At 31.1% G+C, this 22458-nt stretch overlaps 1 protein-coding gene across 5 annotated transcripts in view; it reads left to right on the top strand.

Moving 5' to 3' along the window:
* The window catches only part of CaMKI (Calcium/calmodulin-dependent protein kinase I), a 61220-nt gene that overhangs the window by 23650 nt on the left and 15112 nt on the right, over positions 1 to 22458 (top strand). For 2 of the 5 annotated variants that reach the window (XM_040722810.2, XM_040722808.2), the window contains exons 2-4: positions 12629 to 12763; positions 14532 to 14606; positions 21166 to 21419. In XM_040722810.2, coding sequence (XP_040578744.1) covers positions 12629 to 12763; positions 14532 to 14606; positions 21166 to 21419 — 464 coding nt within the window. Of the gene's footprint in view, positions 1 to 12628; positions 12764 to 14531; positions 14727 to 21165; positions 21420 to 22458 lie in introns of all 5 variants that reach the window. The other 3 variants (XM_040722811.2, XM_040722809.2, XM_071893075.1) reach the window with 2 other exon arrangements.

The raw sequence follows: 22458 nt of genomic DNA, 5'->3' as shown, positions 1-22458 counted from the left end.
ATTACATTATGTACTTGTATGTTGTTTGTGCCTTCGTGTTTTATAGCTTGGCTTTATTTATATACATACATATTTGTGTGTGTATTTGATTAGCCTTGCTCTGATACATATAAAATATATTTTGTATTTTGTTAGTAAAAAGAACTAAAAAAGTAGATTTAGCCTTGAGGACAAATCCAAGACGCAGAATAATAATTAAGGATGAAAATAAGAACCAAAGGGGATAGTTGATATTTTTAAGAGGTAATAAAATTTTGAGTGGTGAAGGTTCAATGTCAAGATAACAAAAATGTAAAAAAATGCATAACTGACCATAACTTTAGTATATACATATTGAGATTAAGAGTATTATAATGTATTTTAAATCTTCACGTATTCAGGGGCGCTGCTAATATTTTTCTTTGGGTTGTGTGTATTTTTTTGGACGATAATAACTCGTCGAGGAGGAGGGTATACCGCCAATGGCAATGTACATACATTTCCTGGGAGTTTTAAAAAAACAGTTTATATTACCTGAATAAATCAAATTTGATTTTTGAATTAAAAAAAAAAAAAAATCCGAAAAATGTAATTTTTTGTGAATAGCAGTGGAGTTTTGAAAGTTTATCGAAGAAATTAAATATTTCGCATTTAATTTTTGAATTTTTTTTTTTCAAAAATTAAGTTTTTTATGAATATTTTGGATTTTTAAATTTTTTTCAAAAAATATAAGATTTGAAATTTTGGAAAAAAATTAATATTTTGTGAATAGCTGAGGATTTTCGACATTGTCCGAATAAATTGAATATTTGAAACTTAATTTGTTTAATTTTTTTTTCTAAAAAGTTTTATTTTATAAATTTTTTTCTTTAAAATTTTATTTTTCAAATTTCCTTTCCAAAAAATTTAATTTTTTGGAAAGCTATGGATTTTAGAATTTTTTTCCATAAAATTTAATTCTTCATTTTGTTCCTAAATATTTTTTTTCTTTGAATAAGTATATATAGGTTTTTGATTTTTGTTTGTGAATAGCTGTGGATTTTTGAAATTTTATCGAAGAAATTAAATATTTGGAATTTATTTTTTGATTATGATTCTAAAAAATTAAAAATTTTTGTGCATTTTCAATTTTTCAAATTTTTTTTTCAAAAAATAGAATATTTGAAATTTGTAGAAAAAAAATGGGATTTTTGTGAATAATTGAGGATCTAAAAATTAGATTGTTGAAACTTCATTTCAATTTTTCTTTCCATAAATATAATTTTCTGTAAAAAGCTATGGATTCTCAATTGTTTTTTCCTAAATATTTTATTTTTGGTGAATAAGTATAGGGGTTTGAAATTTTAAATGAATAGCTATGGATTTTTTTTTCCATAAAATTTAATTCTTCATTTTTTTCTTACATATTTTTTTTCTTTGAATAAGTATATATAGGTTTTTGATTTTTTTTTTGTAAATAGCTGTGGATTTTTGAAATTTTATCGAAGAAATTAAATATTTGGAATTTATTTTTTGATTATGATTCTAAAAAATTAAAATTTTTTGTGCGCATTTTCAATTTTTCAAATTTTTTTTTCAAAAAATAGAATATTTGAAATTTGTAGAAAAAAAATTGGATTTTTTTGTGAATAATTAAGGATCTAAAAAATTAGATTGTTGAAACTTCATTTCAATTTTTCTTTCCAAAAATATAATTTTCGGTAAAAAGCTATGGATTTTCAATTTTTTTTCCTAAATATTTTATTTTTGGTGAATAAGTATAGGGGTTTGAAATTTTAAATCAATAGCTATGGATTTTTTTTCTTTCAAAAACGACACCCCTGAATATTTTTCTTTCTGAAATATTGTCTTATGGCAAAAAAAAAAAAAAAAAAATCTTCAGAATCAGAGTCACTACCAAAAATTTCTCCATTTTTATACATTTTTACTCCGTATATTTTTGCTCTGACTCAACAATCTAACAAATTATCTTTCATATTCATCTTTCAAATTTCCGGAGGCCCTTCCAAACAATAATCATGTGCAAATGATTGAGAATTCCTCTAAAGGAGATTTTAGTTCTATTTTTTAGTCTAAAAAGCATCTACGAGTATCCACAAATCACTGCTAATTTTCTTAGAGGAACAATATTTGTATCGTGAGAGGACTAACAATATACATATGCTCAAAGCTCAATTATCTCTGAATATTTATGATGGACTTCTCTTTCAAATTATCATAAAAACAAATAAATGTATTTTTTTGTCTTAACCCCTATGCTATAATAACAATTATAGTTTAGTCATGAAAGATTTATCTTGAATAGGAATTAGTATTATGATAGCTTATCTTATTTGTTTTAATAGCTTCTGTAGGTACATATCATTAATGTTATTAGGGATATCTAGCTACAATTATTTGCTCAATAAAAGAGAGAAATCCATCACATAAATGGTTATTATTTTCCATGCATTCATATTGATACCTTTATATTAGAGCAGTAAGGTGTAGCGAGACATTGACGTATTTAAGAAAGTATGTACTATACTAAATTGATATTTAAAACGGGACTTGAGGCTCGATTACATAAAAAAATATGACTAGGAAAACTGTCCGTCAAAGATTTCCGTGGAGAAAATTGCCAGTTAGGAAAATTCCCCGGGGAGAAAACTGCCCATATTTGTTCAAACTTCATGCTGAATATTAAAAAAAGTACAAATTCGCCTAATATTATTTATGACAAATATCAAAACCTATTTGTTTGTTCCATCGCCAAGAGAGTACCTTCAAGTGTGAGTAACATTATTGCAATATAAGAGGAGGAAAAGCGGGGGATACAAAGCTTAGGGCCTCTTAAAATATGGTTGAATACTATCCGCCCTCGGATTGGTCAGTGTCCCGGGGTTAGTATGGGATTTTTAAAAACCACAGGCAAGATATCCAAGGAACCTCTCTAACAACACAAACTAGTTCATAGCCTTCGAGTTGGCCGAGGTAGTGGGGGTAATGTGATATAGCTAAAAACCACTCCTAAAACATCACATACATCCAAAGGAACCCCTCCAATATCAAAAAATAGTTACAACCCCTGGAGCTACACGATATCCTAACGATGATTCGCGCCGGTTTTAAGAACTGTGACATCATGAAGGGTACCTGCGTGGTGAAGACCATCAGATCCATTTGTCATTTTTTTTTAGCCCACAAGTCCCAGATGTGGCCGTCCAAGAACTTTGAGGACAGCCCCAACATCTGGCCTCCAAACAGCCCCGACTACAAACTCTTTTACTTCTACCTGTGGGGCACAATTGAGCGGAACACCAACCGAACGTTTCGCAGCACGGTGACCGAGTTAAAGCAGCGCATCATCGTGATTTTCAACAAGTTGCCCAGAGACTAGGTGTAGCGCACCTGGAACAGGCTGTAGAAGGTCATCGTCACTAAGGGCGCCTATTTTGAGTAGAATTCAAAGTTTTTGAATTTTTTGATTTAATAAATTATTAAAATTTTAAGCATCGCTTTGTAATTTTTTTTTTGAAATGATTGAATGATTTCTTTGAATTGTATTGAAATCTCCAACGGGCCAAAAGATAGCCCGCGTAATGATAGTAATACTTTAGTGTATCGGGTTGTCCATTGAAATCAGATCACTAACTAATTCAATAATTAATTAAGCTTGAGTGATTGAAAATAAACGTTGTGAAGGAAGAAGGGTCTGTCAAAATGGGTAGGAGGATTAAATGTTGGTTAAATGTTGAGGATTAAAAATAATGAAAACAACGTTGGACAGTATGAAACAATTGTCACTGTTGAGGGGGGAACTAAAAAATGTTGAGCAGTCCTTCTATGTCATATTTTCTACAACTCAATTATGATTGCCTTCTTAAAACCTTTTGGAGCTGTCCAATTTACTCATCTGCATATCCTATATACAATAAGTCATTCACTAACAATAATAATGATCTTTATCTCTTTTTCTGAGAAGGTTTAAGGAATTACTTTTATTTCACTCACTAGCTATTGTGTCTTTAATAAGGGAAATCCAATGCCACATGGGGAAAATAAGTTTCTTTCCCTTTTAATGATAATGGTTTTTTTTAATGTTGATTTCCTCTAAGTTGTTCATTAAGTAAGAAGTGAATATGTAAGATGACGACTAGCAATAAGGTCTTTCATCTCTTCTTTATATTCATACCTTGCATGTGAAATACAATCCAAAATATATCAACATATGTATTAAGCAATGAATAATTGAAGAGAGTTCTTTTTGACCTCATATCCAGATCATAAACTTTCCCCTCGCATTATGTTGCTCCCTCATCTTGAGAGCGAGAAGGAGCAGCAAACAAGTGTGAAGTGTTAATGATTTTGAATTCTTTTCATTGTATTTTGCTATGGTTATTGTGATATGAAATACTATGGGAGAAAAAATAATTTATATACATGGATGAGAGAAGCATCCCTGCAAAAAATAGAGAGACCCTGATAAGTAGGCCTTTCATTCAATGAGAAAGCCTTTTTAATATTGTAATAGGGTGGGGAAAAAGTAGTTTTTTTTTTTTTTCATGTTATTTTTTAAGAAGTGTTTCAATCATCCGATTTAAGCCAAGTTCGCCCCGTTCTCTTTGATAGCTTGTTGCCAAAGATAATCCAACTTCATAATGCCCTTTTCGTAGAAGCCCTTGTCCCTAATGCACAAAACTTGACCAACCAATTTGTAAGGGCCTCTATTGACGGCAAATTTGTCCCCCAAGCGTGTTGATCATATTCAGGAAGAGCTGGTATTCATTTGTTGGTAGGTCTGAACTCTAGTATGGATCCCTAAGAACTTATCATCCGAGCTTCCAGCGATTCTGGCGTATCATCAAAGATGTGTACGCCCTGGGGTTGTCTTTACAAAAGATGATTCCTCTCCTATTCACCAATGCTGCCTACTTTTGTTCGATTGTCAGCTTCAAACGATCGAATTGTTCACAGTGGAGGACAAATATAAGCGTTCGGCTGTAGGGGAGCATCTCATATTAGATTATTCCTTAACAATCCAGTGGAGGGTAGGTATAAGCGTTCGGCTTTAGGGGAGCATCGCATATTAGATTATTCCCACCATAGACACAGTATGACATTCATTGCAGTTCATTAGAGCTAATCCACGGTCTGGGCCACTTTGATGGGGGTCGACCACGATCTCTGTTGCTTCACTTTGACGTCAGTGATCCATTTTTTATCCCCAGTCAAAATTGGTCCCTTTCGACGTGTTCTTCCTTTTCATGCTGTGAAAAAAAATACATGGCGAATCGCTTCCTTTTAGACATCCATACTTGACGCACGATAATTCACGACTGAAGCGGTCAAGCGCAATGCTAAGCGTTTATAGTATATACTCACGCTTTGACAACGCCGTATCGCTAAGTATTTCATAATATATTATCTAAAAACTATTCACATAATAAGGAAAATATTTTATTTATGTATGTAGAAAAAAAAAGTATATTCCTTTGTCAAAAATCAACATCAATATTAAGGTAAAAATATAACTATTTTTTTAGTTAGAACATTAATTAATAGATTTCTTCTCTCTCTCGTACATATTCAATTATTTATGTTGGTTATATCTCTATTAAAGCGAAAGCAAAGCTTTTTAAAATGTCTTATTGCATATTTAAAAAAGGCATTTCTCTCTTTATAGCTATACATTACTTGCTCAGGGACTCTGGTGGCCATGTTTGTAAACATAAGTATATACATATGTACGTATACAGAGGCAGGGTTTTTATTTTTGTGGCCTTGTTTTGATATAGGTACAATTAATATCTCCACCTCCCAAATAGACTCTGTATATACATACGTTTGTAGTTAGACCAATCTAATATTCAATTAAATTCAAGTGAGTTTCATAAAATATTTATCCTTAGAAAAGAGATATATGCTATATATTGTTACGGCGTTATGAGAAACTATCGATTTTTCACCTATTTTTGTTGTATTCAGTTGGTTTAATTATTTATGAATAGTAGCTGTGAACTATGTGGTAAGTGAACACAAAAACAATCTGAAATAAAAGTATTATTTTACACCATATATAATACGCGGTGCGTAAGCTATCTGTGTCGAGCTCAAACACAATTGTCTCTCCAACCAATTAATTATTAGATTTAAAAAATATAATCTGATTCTCAAACCCTGCTGGATTCTGATTTATTTTATTCAATAAAATCAACTCCAGTCCCAATTACAATCTCTATACGAGGCCGAAAGCGCAAGAAGGCCATTGCCACCTGGTTCCTTGGTAAATCCTGAAATTCCTTCTTGATCCGACTGATCAATTCGTTTTTGGTGTTGCAGGGGTTTCATTTGGTTTGTTGTTAGATCATGCCTGACACAATAATCATTCAGGTTCGGATCCAGCGAGTTTGGAGGGCGAAATCCCGGCAATTTGGAAGTCGTCAAATTGTGTTGAAGCTATTTGAGATTTTTTTTCGAGGTGTGCCAGGGATCCAAGTCCTGCTGCCATATGCAAGCCCTCCTGTTGGTGACCATGTCGATTCAGGGCTTCACCTTGATCCCTATCACGTCCCAGTAGGCATCAATGTTGAGCCTTGTGGTAACACATAAGGAGTAACGTCGACTTTTGATTTGATCCCGAATTGATGTTGCCTCAAGATCGTTTCTGACTTTGCGAAAGAACTTCTTACTGTGTCCCAGAGTTTGCACAATTTTTGTGTTGTTGCTCCCAGCGCGGATTACAAGGAGGTTACGTAGCTTTCCCGAATATTTGGTACAACTTTGAACAAGCTATCTAACAAACAAAAATCGGTTGCCCAGTTGTAGGGGTTTGCCAAAGATCGCGTACCAAAATGGAGGCAAAGATAGCATGCGTACTCATATAGTGATGAAAATCGTTTGTATTTTGGGTATGTTAAAAGAAGACACACTTAAATTCCAAATGGAATCCCATACCATCTCAAGAAGGTTTTGGAGGAAAGCTGATTAACAAGGACATCGGCAAGAATTATTCTGATGTCGATCCTCAATTCTACTCCGTGATTTAGGAGCAAACATAAAGTTTCAATCAGGTTTTGAATATAACTGAATGTAGTAGATAATGGTAACATCTGAAAGTTTATGCTTCAGATTACCAATTCTTAAAAAACAGGCCGATAGCTATGTTGATCTTTTGACTCGCGTCATTGATGGGAATGAGATTTTTTATAGAGATACATTAAAATTATATAATCCTTGCACTATAAAAATCCCCATCTTGAGTCATTTTTTTTTATCTAGAGGGTTTAAATGAGTGAGTATAATTTTTATTTTTTCTCCCTTTTCTCGCCTCATTAGTACCTTTTGGTCCTTATTTTCGTTCTTTTTACAACCGGACAGGTTGACAAATAGGATAAAGAACAACAAATCTTTCAAAATCCCACCTGTAACTTCATCTCACTTTGTCTAATTCCACTTTTTTGAAAGTCTATATATTTTTTTACTAGTAATTATGATTCATTACTTATTGTTGATTTCCTTTGAGAAAATATTTATTTATTATTTGGAAGCATGATAAAAGAAAGTTATTTTATTATCAGTGTGTTTGTTCCCCCTCCCCCTTTTTATTTATTAGAAAGCTGTTTGCTACATATATATTTATTCCACAAACTTATGTAGGAATGATTATGATACTTCCCATGAAGGGTAATAAAAATTAACGAGAAAAAGAGAGATATATATTTGAGCATAAAACAAAGGGTATACAAAAATTTACCTATATTGTGAAAATGATTCCTAGTGTCTCAAAAAGTTCCTTCCAGTCTATAAATATCATTGGCTAACAATAAACTTTTGAAAAATATTTAGAGGTAGGTCAGACTCCCAAATGTTTTGAAACCTTAGACTTTTTTTTTAGAAAAAGATGTATTTTTATTTGATATCATCTATATGGTTCTAACTACAGCTTTTTCTCCAAAATAACAAATTTAGCTAGACCAAATTTATATCAACAATATTCCAAATTTGTATGAGACTCCCGTATCTACGTTTCCAAAAGAACTATAAGTTAAGTGACACTTGCATCGTAGCTTTTCGCCTATCGGTCTATTCTTTAGCGTATCACAGCCAAATAATTCAAGTCATACATACCAAAATTTGTACATAAACATATTTTTCAGGTGCATAAGCAAAAAAGTACAAATTTGATTTACCTTTATTTGAAGGAAAATACATATATTTGATAAAATAAGTCATATTTTTTTATAAAATAAAAAAGTTTTACAAAATAAATTTAGTAGGAATTATATTTATATAAAGAGTTCAAAGTTATCCAACGATATTTATAGACTAAAAGGAATATTTCGAGACCCTAAGGACCTCATATTTCGAACATTAAAAAAATAAACTCCACTCTAGAGCACGCTATACTTCATAATATATACATATATAAATACGTTTATTTACATTCATAGCAGATACATAAAGGAAAACCTATTTGATCATAATATTGACGTCTATAGGGACATACGTATGCACGAGTACATTACTCCTTTATAGTACATAAATATTTATGTATATATTTCTTTGCATAGCTATTTAAAAGCAAACGAACAAATATCAAACAGACAAATATCAAATTTACAAGTATAATAATAGGTGTACTAAAAAGAAATGTATTACTTTTCCAATAATGATGTCTTTAGTAATGTGTATCTCGTGTTATAAATGTGTCATTAGTGTACACTAGATGGCCTTAGAAAGATAGGATTTTGTATTAAAAAAATTATTAGACACTTTTGAAATTGTTGGACTGAGTATTGTTTGAGTACCCGTCAAAGATAGGCATCAGCAAAAAATAAAGACGAAAATGCAAGCCAAGTGGCTATAAATGAGAATAGTATTAGGTGAAGTAAAACGTTCTGAGCGTTTTTTGATACATGTATTAGTCGTGAGCTAATAAGTTGCATAAAAAAAAAAAAGAAGAGGTGTCCAAAAAAGTGTGAGCTGTTTATGGACACAATAAGGTATCGTCGAATGCAACAGAAAATAAGTGGTTCCAACGATTCTCTGTTGGCAATATGGATGTCGAAAATGTAGCTGAAATAATGGGAATCGCTGAGTTGGACCGGCATGTGAGCACTTATTCCATTGCCCAGGAACTGAGGATTAGCCAGAAACCCATTTGGAACCATCTAAATCGGATTAGCCTAGCTGTGTTAATTTTTTTGTCAAAATAAAGCGAAAAAAACGCTCAGCACTTATTTATTTCACCTTTTATCGATGATCCGGATACTGTAACAGATAATCAAGTGCAAGTTTCGATCCAATTATTTAGATGTCATAGATGTAAGACGCTCTGGAAGGCCAATGGTCGAAAATGTGGATTAAATGGGTAATGGAAATCGTCAAGTATTGTTTTGATTACCAAAGAGAATAACATTAATGGAATAAAAAATCAAATAAAAATAATGGATTTTTTTACTGCACCCTTTAGCTAAAGATAATAATCAAAATTACCCAAAAAAGAGGCTCTCTCATGGCATCATATTTGATTATGTTAGCAAAATAATTATGCTCGTAACAAGGGATATATCAATGCTAGGAAAATGCACTTTGCTAAAGAAAGATAAATCATGCTTGGTAAATTAATAAGCGGAGAAACTTTGGTAAGAAATATTCTAGGTCAAATCCTGATTTAAAAAGTACAAGTAAACTATAAATGTTAGTTAGTACATTAAAGATAATTCTTGTGTTATTTCGAATAAAATATTTCCTTTTATTGTTCTTTTCCGTAATTTTTATTTCTTACAAATTGACCTAATTATTGATCTCATTTCTAAAAAAAAAATCCAAATTCCGTCAAAACTTTGTATGATTCATTTAGTGCTATGTTTGTTATGACGACTAATGTATTTTTAGTGGTCCATCCCTAGAGATAAAATACATAGAGTTATGATAAGGGTTAACCAATGGGTATAAGGTGAAACACACATTTTTATAGACTCATCTCCCAACCTCTTGTCCTGCAAAACTCTTTCTACATAGAGCCCCTTTAGATGCACATAGCTGTTGAAAAGGAGTTTTAACCTTTTTCTAAATAAGTTCGAAAGGAAAAGAAACTTATCAAAGGAAGCATATTTGGAAAAATATATTTTTCAGCAACGTCTTTCCGTTTCAGAATCTTGTTAAGCGTGTATCTGACTACAAGTCCTCTAAGGGATTTAGGCCTCATATTGAGGCAATTATTAGAGCTGAGGCTCATTCATATATTGATAAAAGTTGTGCTGAGCATTATTTTGATACTATTTTGTTCAATGCATGTCCTCACGCGAAGCCTTACTTAATTTTTCTTTTGAAAACCACTCAAACAAAATAATAACACAAGGATGATGAAGAATCTTAAAATAACTGCAAATGCGTCTTAACTAAACTCTCCATGTATTTTCATGTGTGAAAACATTAACCATAATAATTGTAGGAGTAATTTTTTCGTTTTAATGGACTCAATCAAAGGAAATTATGTCTTTTACTTAATCAGAAAGTTTTTTTTTTGGGGGGGGGAAATAATGAAATAAGTTTGACTGCCTATGCCTTCTGGTTTTTGATCAAATTAAACTTTTATATATAGGTTTACATGTCTTAAAACAAGCCTTTGAGAGTTGTATGATCATCAGCTGAATCATCCTTAATAGGGTTTGAGTAAAATAATCTTCATTATGTAGATAAATACACACATACTTTGGAAACAATCATCTCTCTCCTTCTGGCTTACTTTCTTTCTTTATTCGAGTGGGATCTATTGTTCGATCTCCTATTAATCATGCTTCTTACAATAATACATTTATATTTACATCGATGTGTAAAATGTATAGAGTAGTAGTTAATAATTGATTTTCTCCTCAATTCTCTTTTCCACTTTCTCTTACTATTAAATAAATATAATCCAATTGTTTAAGTAATTCCCATTGTCCTGAAGGATCCATAATATATATACATTGTTGGTGTGTGCGCATGAGAGGGAAAACTATAATCATATGTAATAAAGAGAAAAAGATGGAATTCTATTCATTGGAGATCTTATTGAGTAATAATACTATTTGAAATCTGCCAAATCTCACGTACATACAAAAAATATGTAGAATCATGGGCAGAAAAGATTTGTTCTTCCTTAATAAAACAAGACCAAGCATTATAAAATGGTTATATATACTTCCTTTGATAAGTGTCTTTTCTTATTTGGAAAAAGGTTAAAACTCCTTTTCGACAGCTATGTGCATCTAAAGGGCCTCTATGTAGAAAGACTTATGCAGAACAAGAGGTTGGGAGATGGGTCTATAAAAATGTGTGTTTCACCTTATACCCATTGGTTAACCCTTATCATAACTCTATGTATTTTATCTCTAGGGATGGACCACTAAAAATACATTAGTCCTCATAACAAACATAGCACTAAATGAATCATACAAAGCTCTGACGGAATATGGATATTTTTTTTTAGAAATGAGATCAATAATTAGATCAATTTAAGAAATCGATATATTCCGTTGCAAGACTATTTCATGTGAGTTTTGAATGAGCGTTTTGAAGTCGTTTTTGACAATTATAGCCCTCCTACAGCCCTGATCCCCTCAACATGCACCCAAAAGATGTAGTGGAGGGGAAGGTCTTCAGTGTCCTTCATCCAAACACCGAGCCCCTCAAAGCCACTTTCAGACAGTACTAGGACTTCATGAGAGAGGATTATATCCGCAGCGTGCACCAGGCTATCTCTCACCACCTGGAAGTCATTATTGTCACTTAGGGGAGCTATATTAATAATTAAAAGAGCTCAGGCACACATCTATTAATAGTATTAATTTTGTTAAAATTCTATGTTTTATTAATCAATTATATCTTGTTAAAGTTTAAAATTCAAAGTGTTTTAATTTTTCATGAATCACACTGTATCCCTGCATATATTTGATGCATTTAAGTTGCGGTTGAGGATTCAGTACTCTTTATTCTTACATTATTGTAGTACCTAAATACATACTTATCCTAGATAGCCTGTCGAAGTTATATTAATTATGCATTAGAAGGTTTGTCAAAAATGATAGGGTTGCTACACAACCAAAAGTACGGATGTAAATAATTAATTAGCATTTTAATTTGCAAATATCGATTTCGGAACACATTCAGTTGGTCATCAGTAGAAAATGTTTATCTAAATATTCAATTTACTCTATATTTTTTGAAACACAATGTGCCCCCACTTATTGCAGTTTTTTTGAAAAAATAAAAATCCAATTTTTAAAAAAAAATCACATAGTACGGGAACTTTTTAAGTACTAAAATTCGTAACATGGGAGAATTTATATTTCAATGTACAATTTTTCACTATTTTTCACTATGGTTAGATCAATAAATACATTTTAATCATCAAAAATCATTTAAATTGTTTGCCATACAACATAATCGTAAAATATATTCTTAATCGCGTATTCACTTGATTTTTTATCCGGCCATCCACGGTGTTTGAGCCTGCACTATGGAGGGAACCTCTTGTATTTCATATATGTATTAAAGTCAATCTACGAATTAAGGACAATACCCCTCATTTAAGCATTTGTACTATTTCTACACATGTTTAGTATTGCAAATGAATATGATTAATTCAAACATTTATTGATTTTTTCTTTATTTATTTTAGGGGAGCCTTTTCTCAGGTTCGATTGGCGGAACAACGTGAAGAACCATCAAAACTTTATGCCATCAAAATCATCGACAAAAAGGCCTTAAAAGGAAAGGAAGACTCCTTGGAAAATGAAATTAAAGTACTGAGACGGTAAGTCATCGTTCTATTTCTTTGTCACATTTATACATAAGTAATAATGATCAAATAATAATTATTCATTTGGATCCTACTCCAAAGGACGATTTCAATGGTCTCCGATGTGAAATATCCAGTTTCTTGTTTTCTTGTACTTGGTACTTCTACGCATGTCCATTAGAAATAAATAGACATTGTTCATCGTTTGTTTTGTTTGCCTTTTCATTAACTTTTGTGAACAAAATTCCGCTAAGTAATCCTTTAGAATGTGTGGTACGGGAAAAAAACCATCTCGGATCTCTTCAAAAAAATAAATAAAAAGTTTTCTTTCTACAGTAAATAAACCAACAGTTTAGATCTGCCACCTGATTCAAATATTGTCCTATTAAGTCGAGTTGCTTAGATCTTTTTCTCTGCAGTTTTTTTCTTACACAATTTTTGAAAAAACAATTCTAAGGCAAATGTGAATATACTTAAAAATAGATTTATTTTGTGCAAACTTAAATGTTAATTTCAAATATATTTTATAACTACTCATGTATACTTAACATAAGATTGTTCAGTCCTACAAAATTTAATATTAATGTTCTATATTTTCAAAGATTTTTATTTGAATTTGAATAGCGGCACGTTTTTCATCTTTTCAGGTATTAAATGAGTCATTTTATGAATAAGTTATTCTTCTATAAAGAAAGGCCTAATATATTGTATTGTTGTAGTAATATTGATTAAATTGCTTCTTTTTTTATGTAAGCAATCAAACTAATGGTTTTTTTCTTATTGTTGACTTGTGAGGCACCCATTCATTTATTCGACCTTGATAAAATAATGCTCATTAAATCTTTTCTACTATATTAATCAATCATTTCATCTTTCATAGGAATACAATCATTCCAACGTTTTTAAATGGGCTTTAACAGCTTTTTTTTATTGAAGGATGTGTCTTTTGAATCCTTTTGAATCTTTGGTTACCCGCAAAAAACTACGTGTTAGTGTACTCATGAAAGACTCTGAGGATTTGCTCAGGAGTTATGAGTGAAAGTACTTGATGTACTCAAAAGTAAAATCGAAGATCGGAGTAATTGTCAATTTTCTCCCTCCCTAAACTCGTACTATCTTCTTATAGCAGATCTTGTCTGACTTATTATGTTGAATTTCGATTTTCTTTTTTTTACTTAGCGAAAATGCTTATGATTCACAACTCTACGTTTCTTCATCTCATATTTGTGGTACTCCTAAAGGTACGTTGCAACATATAATTGACCAGAAAAGGGTGTTGTTGTTTTTTAAAGGACGATTTTGTAAACAATAAAAGGAAGAAATGTCATTTAGCTTGACATTATTTCATATCATTTTCTGTTTTTTTTTTTTCTTCAAATAAACAACAACCAAAAATACGAACTTTACTATTGATTTTCATTTGCTAAAGCAAATGACCACAAATATATGTATTTAAATGTGAACTTTAGAGCAAAAGTTCTCAAAAACAATGAATAAATTATAATTAAAAACGAATTCAATTGTTATAAAAAGAAAGCTTTGTCAATTTAATGAAATACATTTTAAACATTTGTGTGGGATATTTTACATAAAAATTTGCGTTATGACAAATGTTATTCTAAGTTGTTTGTTTCTTCTCTTTTTGTTACAGAAAAAAATTCAGAGGTCAATTATATGTTGCATTACCATTTTAAAGCCATATTAAGTACTCACCACGATAGGGACTCACTGGAAAGGTTATTATCCATCCTTAACTAATCTATATCCTTATTTTCTTTTATAGACTTGATCACCCAAATGTAGTTAAGCTCTTAGAGGCTTATGAAAGCAAATCATCAGTATACTTAGTTATGGAATTGTAAGTTGACATTTATATTTTCTTTTTTTCTTTTATTAATTACAGGTTACATCATCCTAATATAGTTGAATTGCTTGAAGTACATGAAGAAAGACATAAAGTTTATTTAGTAATGGAATTGTGAGTAGTAAAAAAAAAAGAGAAATAGTTTTTTTTGGGAATGATCTCTTTTTTTAAAATAAATAAAAACAACACCGTTTTTTAACTTATTTTTTTTTTTCTGTTGCAAGTGTTTTTCCCTAATTAGTTCAGTGTTTGAGTTGCTTTCTAAAATATTCATAATACATAAGTATTAAAACTATAATTACGTATATGTTTGTATTTCAAACACTTTTTCTTTTCGTTTTTTGCTTGGTTTGTTAAATAATAACATCATTTTATGACATGTTTTTTATAATCCATTTGCTTTTTGTTTTTTACACTTAAAAAAAAATATAGAGTAATAATGTCTTTATGACTCAGAAGTGAGTATAAGGCAATCAAATTAATTTTATTTTTTCAAAAGTCATGAATTATATAATTTACTCATTTGCTTTTTTTTCGTCATGCTTTTTTTCAACAACCATTTAGTTGTTTTTTTGATATTTTCTATGATAAAATAATGTTTTTTTTTAAATCAAAGTCGTTAGTGAAAGAACAACAAGAAGAGCTCATTAATTTATCTTTATGTATATATTTTTGTGCAAAAAGATTGTAACCTAAATTATTATATATACCGTGTGGTCCCTTGAAATCTAAAAACTTACTAACTCAATAAATAATTAGGGTTGAGTAATTGAAATAAATTCATATTTCGATTTAATAAAGGATAAAAAATTAGTTACAAAATAAAATAGACCTGAGCTCTTTAGTTTACGTACAAGTCAATAAAATTACACTTGAACGTGATGGACGAATTTCCATTCGGGCACTGCAAGTAGTTTGGGCATCTCCAGGACCAATGTCTACGTCGTCAGCAAGTCTGAAACGTTAGAGAGGAAGAGGGACAATGTCAAATGGGCCAAATTGGATCCGGAGGAGTTAAAAAAACAGCTCAGGCCAATCACCTAAAGTACTTGAGATCTCGGAGTTTCACATCAGACTGTCCAGAGAGCTATAAAAAAAAATAAGCCTTGTGAGGGGGGAGAAGCCACTTTTGACACCAGCAATGAAAGAAACACATCTCGTCCGTGGCAAGACTCTTCTGAGTTTTTTTGAACTCTCTTTTGACACTTTTGCCCCCCACACAGCCCTAATGCCAGCCCACTTCGACTACACACCTTTCGGGTGCATGCCGAGGGGAAGGCACCAAGACCCTCAAAGCAACTATCAGCAAGTACTGGTATGCCATGACATATGACTACATCTGTAGCAGGTTTCAGGCATTTCACCGCCACCTGGAAGCCTTCATTACCACAAAGGGGAGCTATATTAATGATTAAGAGAACTCAGACACACATCTATTTATAGTAAAATCTATTGTTAATAGATAAATTATCTCTTGTTATAGTTTAAAATTCAAAGTCTTTAGATTTTAATGGACCACTCGGTAAATATATGTCTTCTCGTAATAATGGATTAAAATTAAATTTTGAGGAGTAGACAACAATCAAATGAGTACAATAAGAGATCTTTTTTAGTTACAGAGACATAAATTCATTTATTATTTACTGCACCCTTACTTTTCCATTAATAAGTAAACCTAAAATCATGCCTTTTGTAAAATTATGAATGTACCTATTCAAATATAGAAATAAAATACTGACATACCACCTTATTTCTATAAAATATGGTCTGATTTATTGCATCGCCATCGTTAGTTAATCATTGCACTTTTTTACATTTAAGATGTAGTCAACTCAGTAATAGCAATGTATGTTAGTGCCTGAAATGTGCTTTAGTTTTCTGTTTAGTTTTATTTTTTTATTTTTTTCTGTCAATGTGTTTTTAATGTAATATATAATAATAATAATAATAATTTATAAAGTGCTTTTTGAAGGACACTCATAGAGAGAGGGAAGAGTTTTTGAAGGAGGCCAATTTGTAGGCATAAAGGAAAGAAGAAGTACATCTATGATGGGGGGGGGGGTCTATTTACATACCATTTACTTCGAAGAACAAATACTTTTTTGAGTACACATCCTCACAATGAAAATTGGACATTTATGTGCATTATAGGTATGAGCCAATTGAGTTGATGGACACTAAATTATAGGGGTTTTTAATCCCTACATTGTGTTTATGATTTGTCAAATAGAGGAAATATGTTTAGGGACCCATAATATTGGCTAGTGTTGTGTCGGTCCATATTTAGGACCGCAGTCCAGTCCAATCCCACTTGTCGGTCCTTGAAGAAGGTAAAATTGATCCCTCGTGACGTTAATGAGGGTGTTTTTCCAATATAATATGTTCGCAATATATTTTATTATAATGAAATATGTGCTGTAATCTTAATACATATTTAATATATCTTATTTGGCTTGATAAATCAGAGATATTTTATGAGAAATTCCAAGGACTGACAGTTAAGGACCGGTCTCAAAGTCTGACGGTCCTAAGGACCAATAGGGCCTGTCCAAAGACTGGACTGGACCGAATAAATAAGGATCGACACAACACTAGTGCCGGTAACACTTAACTATGCCGGTAGGTACATATTTATCGTCACTTTGTCAAAGTTTAAATTAAATTCTTATTTTTTAAGAATTTATAAAATCACTTAGTCTAATTTAATATCATAGTCTTTCAGCTTTCGAATGATATATCACATGTTCCAATTGTATTAAAAAGGTCTAATCAAAGACATCAACCCCAACAGATAGTTGATTTGATCAAATTGGAAGATTTTTAACATTTTAAAAGTAAGTATCAGGACTGTCCAGCTGATTCAAAAACGCATGGCTTACAAGAAAGGTTGCTAGCCATTCGAAACCCGCAGATACACCTCATACAAATGTCTAGGGGCCATCAAAAAGGATCCAATAATGTCCATGTGTTAGAATGCAAAGAAACATGGAAATTTCGAGGACAACAATTTCATGACAGTTTAAGGAGCTTGGTTTGAGGTCGTTTGTATGGGTCCAAAAACGAAAACGGTCTAACGATACAAATCAAATAATATCGTTTTTAAAAGATATGAACAAAAATATATTTACAATTGACCAGGTCTACAAGAGGATTAGTGACAGATATACAACCACATGTGATGTTGCTGTTCCATATTGGACAGAACATTGAACCAAAGTCATGATTTTTAGGTTTATTTCTCGGGGCAGCCCTGTTTGGCCGATTGACTACCATCAAATCAAGTATCCGTTGTCTTTGTATTGATTGAACTGACAACGTTACTCCAATTGGAAAATGTGACTTTTCATTCCAAAGCTGAAAGGCTCAGAAATAAAATTGTACCCCTTGCTTTTATAAATAAGCGTTGAATTGAAGCTTTAAAAAAATCACAATAAGTATGTTCCACCCTGTAAAACGCCATAGTTTATTTCTCAATAACATCAAATTTGCATAATCCTGTGTATTTTTTTGAAATAAAGATATTTTTGACTATTGGTGAACAATGCCCCTATGATAAAAAGATGAATGTAAATAATATTTACATTTAAACAAAGGAAGGTGATTCCTTCTCCCAGTGAGCTTTACCTGGGATGAGTAATCTCACAACAAACTTTCGAAAGGTAAATTTTGTAAAGGTGAGCTTTCCTAGAGTCCATTACTAAACCTATTCCCCTAAATAACAATATCTGCACCGCTCGCATATGCTTAGAACACTTATGTTCACGTTGAGTCTGTGTTCAATTTGTTTCTTCTCAGTTTTTGAATATTTTTAATTTATTTAAAATTATTTTACTAAAATAAAATTCATATGTTTGATTTTTCTTTTTCATAAATTTGAAAAGTAATAAATAGTTACATACATACGAGTAATAAATAATGATAACATAAGAATCGGAATAGCAAATTAAAGCCCGATTCTCCTATGCTGATTAATCGTCCTATCACTAAAGTAGATATTATCATAACGGATCATGAACTATTTTTAAACCTGTATAAAATGTTATAAACTACTTAGTAGTCAAATGTTTGAACTCTAGGATGTAAATATCAGAAGTATTTTGATTAAGCAACGTAGACACGTGATTATGATATATCATTTTATCTATTTGACAAAGTATCTCTAGGAATCGGTAAATGTAGTGTAAACTTATTTAGGCCTATAGGGAAGTATCATTTTATCCTACACCAACTCTGTTCCCTTATGTACATATGTACAATATATATGTATTTTTGCAAAAAAAAAAAAAAAAGAGCAAAATACCCATATTTGCAAGATATTATCTCAATATATTTATGTATAATGTATATCCCTGTATGATGATAGATTTAATATACATAGATATTAGATATATATAACATCAATCCCCCCTCCAAACGACAATAGATGTTTTTTTTCTAGATTTCTTTGATATTATCATCCTTCCTTTTATTAAAATATAAATTTGGGGAAGGCTTTGAATGCATTTATATAATATTATTTCGTGTTTACTTGCATAGAATGAATATATTTTCAAATGAAAACATATACAAATGTCACTTCGCTACCTTTGATGTATCACAAAACCTTTTTTACGAAAAGAAATAGGTCTAAAATCAGTTGGTAACTAGCCACAATTTCTTCTCAACTGTGGAATAATTATTGCTCAATAATTGGGTAAGAATTGTTCAGAGGAACTAAACATTAGATGATTCAAGCAATCAGTGTTCAAAACACGGATTGGAGGAAAAGGAGTATGCACATCAACAGTTGGCAAGAGAATACTGATGCATATTTTTGTGTTAAATGTACAGATAATTTGCAGGGGGTCTGCAGAATCATATTTTTAGTTTTTGCAATGGTTTTTGGATTTTTTTTTAACTTAAAATTGTTATGGAAAAAAAATTGAAATATTAAATTGTAAAAAAATATTCATATATTAAATTTAAAAAAATAAATTGAAATATTAAGTTTTTGAAAAAATGTATCAAAAATTCACAGCTATTCACAAAAGATTTCGAAAATCCACAACTATTTACAAAAAATTTGAAAAAGTAAATTTCAAATAATAAATTTTTTGGAAAAAAATTTCAAAATCCGTAACTTTTCTCAAAAATTAATACTGAGAGAAAAAAAAAATCCAAAATCCAAGCATAATGACAAACAATTAATTTTTTTGGAAAAAAAAATTCCAAAATTCTTAGCCATTCTCAAAAACTTCCTGAAACTTATTGAAAAAAGAAACTCCGACATTCACAACTATTGACTAAAAAAATTTAATATTAAATTGTCGGGAATTTTTTAATAATTTATAGCTATCTCTAGAAAAATGAAACTTATTAAAAAAAAAAATTTGTGGAGAAAAATTTCAGAAATTATATTTCTATTATTAAATTTTCTAGTAAAAAAGGAAAAATTCCTTAATTTAGGGGAGGGGGAGGGGTAAAGCTCCTCTAGCCCATCTTCTGCAGACACCCTAGAAATATTTGCTACTTTTTGAGGAATTTATATTCTTCTTTATATCGTAAAAAAGAAAGGATTTGAAACGCTTATAAAATAATATGTAATTGATCTTTTTACATCTTTAGTTTATATATATTTATATATGAGCTCATTTAGAAAATAGATTTCATATTATTTACCTTGAAGGACCTACACTTCAATGTGGCATCAAAGAAAAAAGATCGGGTTTTTATAAAATGCATTATTATATGTATACCTACTCCTGCCTGATGAGCGAGAGCATGCATACCCATTTAGGCCCCTTATACATTAATTAAGGTATTAACCGGGGCGTACGCATGTTGTTTTTTTTTTTGGGGGGTATAATTTGTTTGAAAAAAAATTCAAAAATCCACAGATATTCATAAAAAAATTAAAATATTAAATATTTTGGAAGATCCAAATCTATTCTCAATTTTTTTTTTTTGTTTTGAAAAAAAATTCAGTAATCTAAAGCTGATATTAAAAAATTTAATATTTAAAAAAAAAAATACCAAAAATCTATAACTGTTAGCAAAATATTATAGTTTTGGAGAGAAAAAATCAGTAGCTATTGAAAAATCCACAGTTATTCATAAAAATATTAAATATTTTGGAGATTTTTTTTCCAAAATCCATAGCTATTCTCAAGAAATTTAATTTCTTAAGAAAAAAATTCAAAATCTACAGCTGTTAACAAAAAATTATATTTTTGGGGAAATTTTTTTGTAAATCCATAACCATTTTTAAAAAATTTTGAAAATGAAATTCATTGGGGGAAAAAATGCATAAATCTGTAGCTACTTTCAAAAACTTCAATTTTGGGGGAAAGAAAATCAAAAATCCACAGATATTAACAAAAAATTTCAAAAATCCACATCTGTTAAAAAAAAAAAAATTTTTTTGCGTAAAGAAGTTCAAAAGTTCAAATCTATTCTCTAGAAATGTGGGAGCCCCTCCTGCCCAACCCCCTGTGGACGCCCCTTAATATAATGAATACGTACATCTATGCTTCAAAATGATTAAATTTTTATGTATGTTCTTTTTATTTTGTAGAGTAACTGGAGGAGAACTATTTGATCGGATTGTAGAGAAAGGATCCTATACCGAAAAAGACGCAGCGGATTTAATCAAACAAGTTTTATCAGCCGTAGCCTATATGCACACTGAAGGTGTCGTTCATCGTGATCTAAAGCCCGAAAATCTACTTTACCACAGTACAGATGAAGATTCCAAAATTATGATAAGTGATTTTGGGCTCTCTAAAATGGAAGACTCTGGTATTATGGCCACTGCCTGTGGAACACCAGGTATTTGATAGAACTTTTGAAAGGATGATATATTCCTTCATGCAATATTTGAAGTGCATTCTTATGTTAGCCATTGATTGATTTTACTACATCCATAATTAATTTTCAAATTTGCATTGTTACACTCACAAAATATATTCAATCTTTGGGTTTCTTCACTTTCCCCATACTTTAAATTGTTTGTCTATGAATAAATACGTTAATTAATCATGCATATAATCACTTATTGTGTGCAAATGATATATATATGCTAATGACCTCTAGCGTCTATATACATACAAATACACTATACAGGGTAGATCTAATCTAGTGGTACAAAATTTATTTTTATTTTCAATTTTTCAAGAATAAAATTTAAATCAGAGGTTTTGTGAGGACATTTATTTTACAAAATCATCTGTAAATAGTGTTTAACTAGTTCAATATGTGAGCCCTCAGCTCTAATAATTCCCTAAATACAAAGGTTAAGCCCCTTACAGAACTTGACTATGTTGTTAAACTAGAGCTTCGTCCACTCAATCTTTATCGAAACCTCTAGAGACTGGATAAATCCTCTCCTCCAGACACGCCTAGATAGAGTTGTCCCAGGGGCTCAGATCTCGAGAAGAGGGTATCCACATGTTGTGGTCCCAGAAGTCCGGAAAATAGTCTCCCAGGAAGGCTTGGGTCTTAGCGGCGCGATGACACGGAGTTCTGTCTTGATTGAAACTAAAGTTGTCACTGAACTTTTCTGCGGTGCAAAATAGCACTTTGTTATCCAAAAGTTTGATGTAAGCAAGCCAAATGGGAGGGCAGACTTTACAACGCCCAAGACACTGGTTCCGGCTTGATTTTTTGTTCTGAAGACATTTCTCACTGAAGCTGAGACATTACCTGTGATGTAGCGGCTATTCTGCTTATTCACAGTGGCATCAACGGTAAAATATTATTTTTTCAGAAATTAACAAAAAAATATCCCTAATTTTTGTTGGCCTTGAGAAAATTTTGAATCTTCTTTGCTCTGTTCAGAGATAAGATGATGTCTTGTTGTCTTCCTCCG

The sequence above is a fragment of the Lepeophtheirus salmonis genome, chromosome 13 (assembly GCF_016086655.4).
Source record: "Lepeophtheirus salmonis chromosome 13, UVic_Lsal_1.4, whole genome shotgun sequence".
Classification (NCBI taxonomy): domain Eukaryota; kingdom Metazoa; phylum Arthropoda; class Copepoda; order Siphonostomatoida; family Caligidae; genus Lepeophtheirus; species Lepeophtheirus salmonis.
Note: the sequence above shows the minus strand (reverse complement) of the source record. Positions and strands in the feature narration are given on the sequence as shown.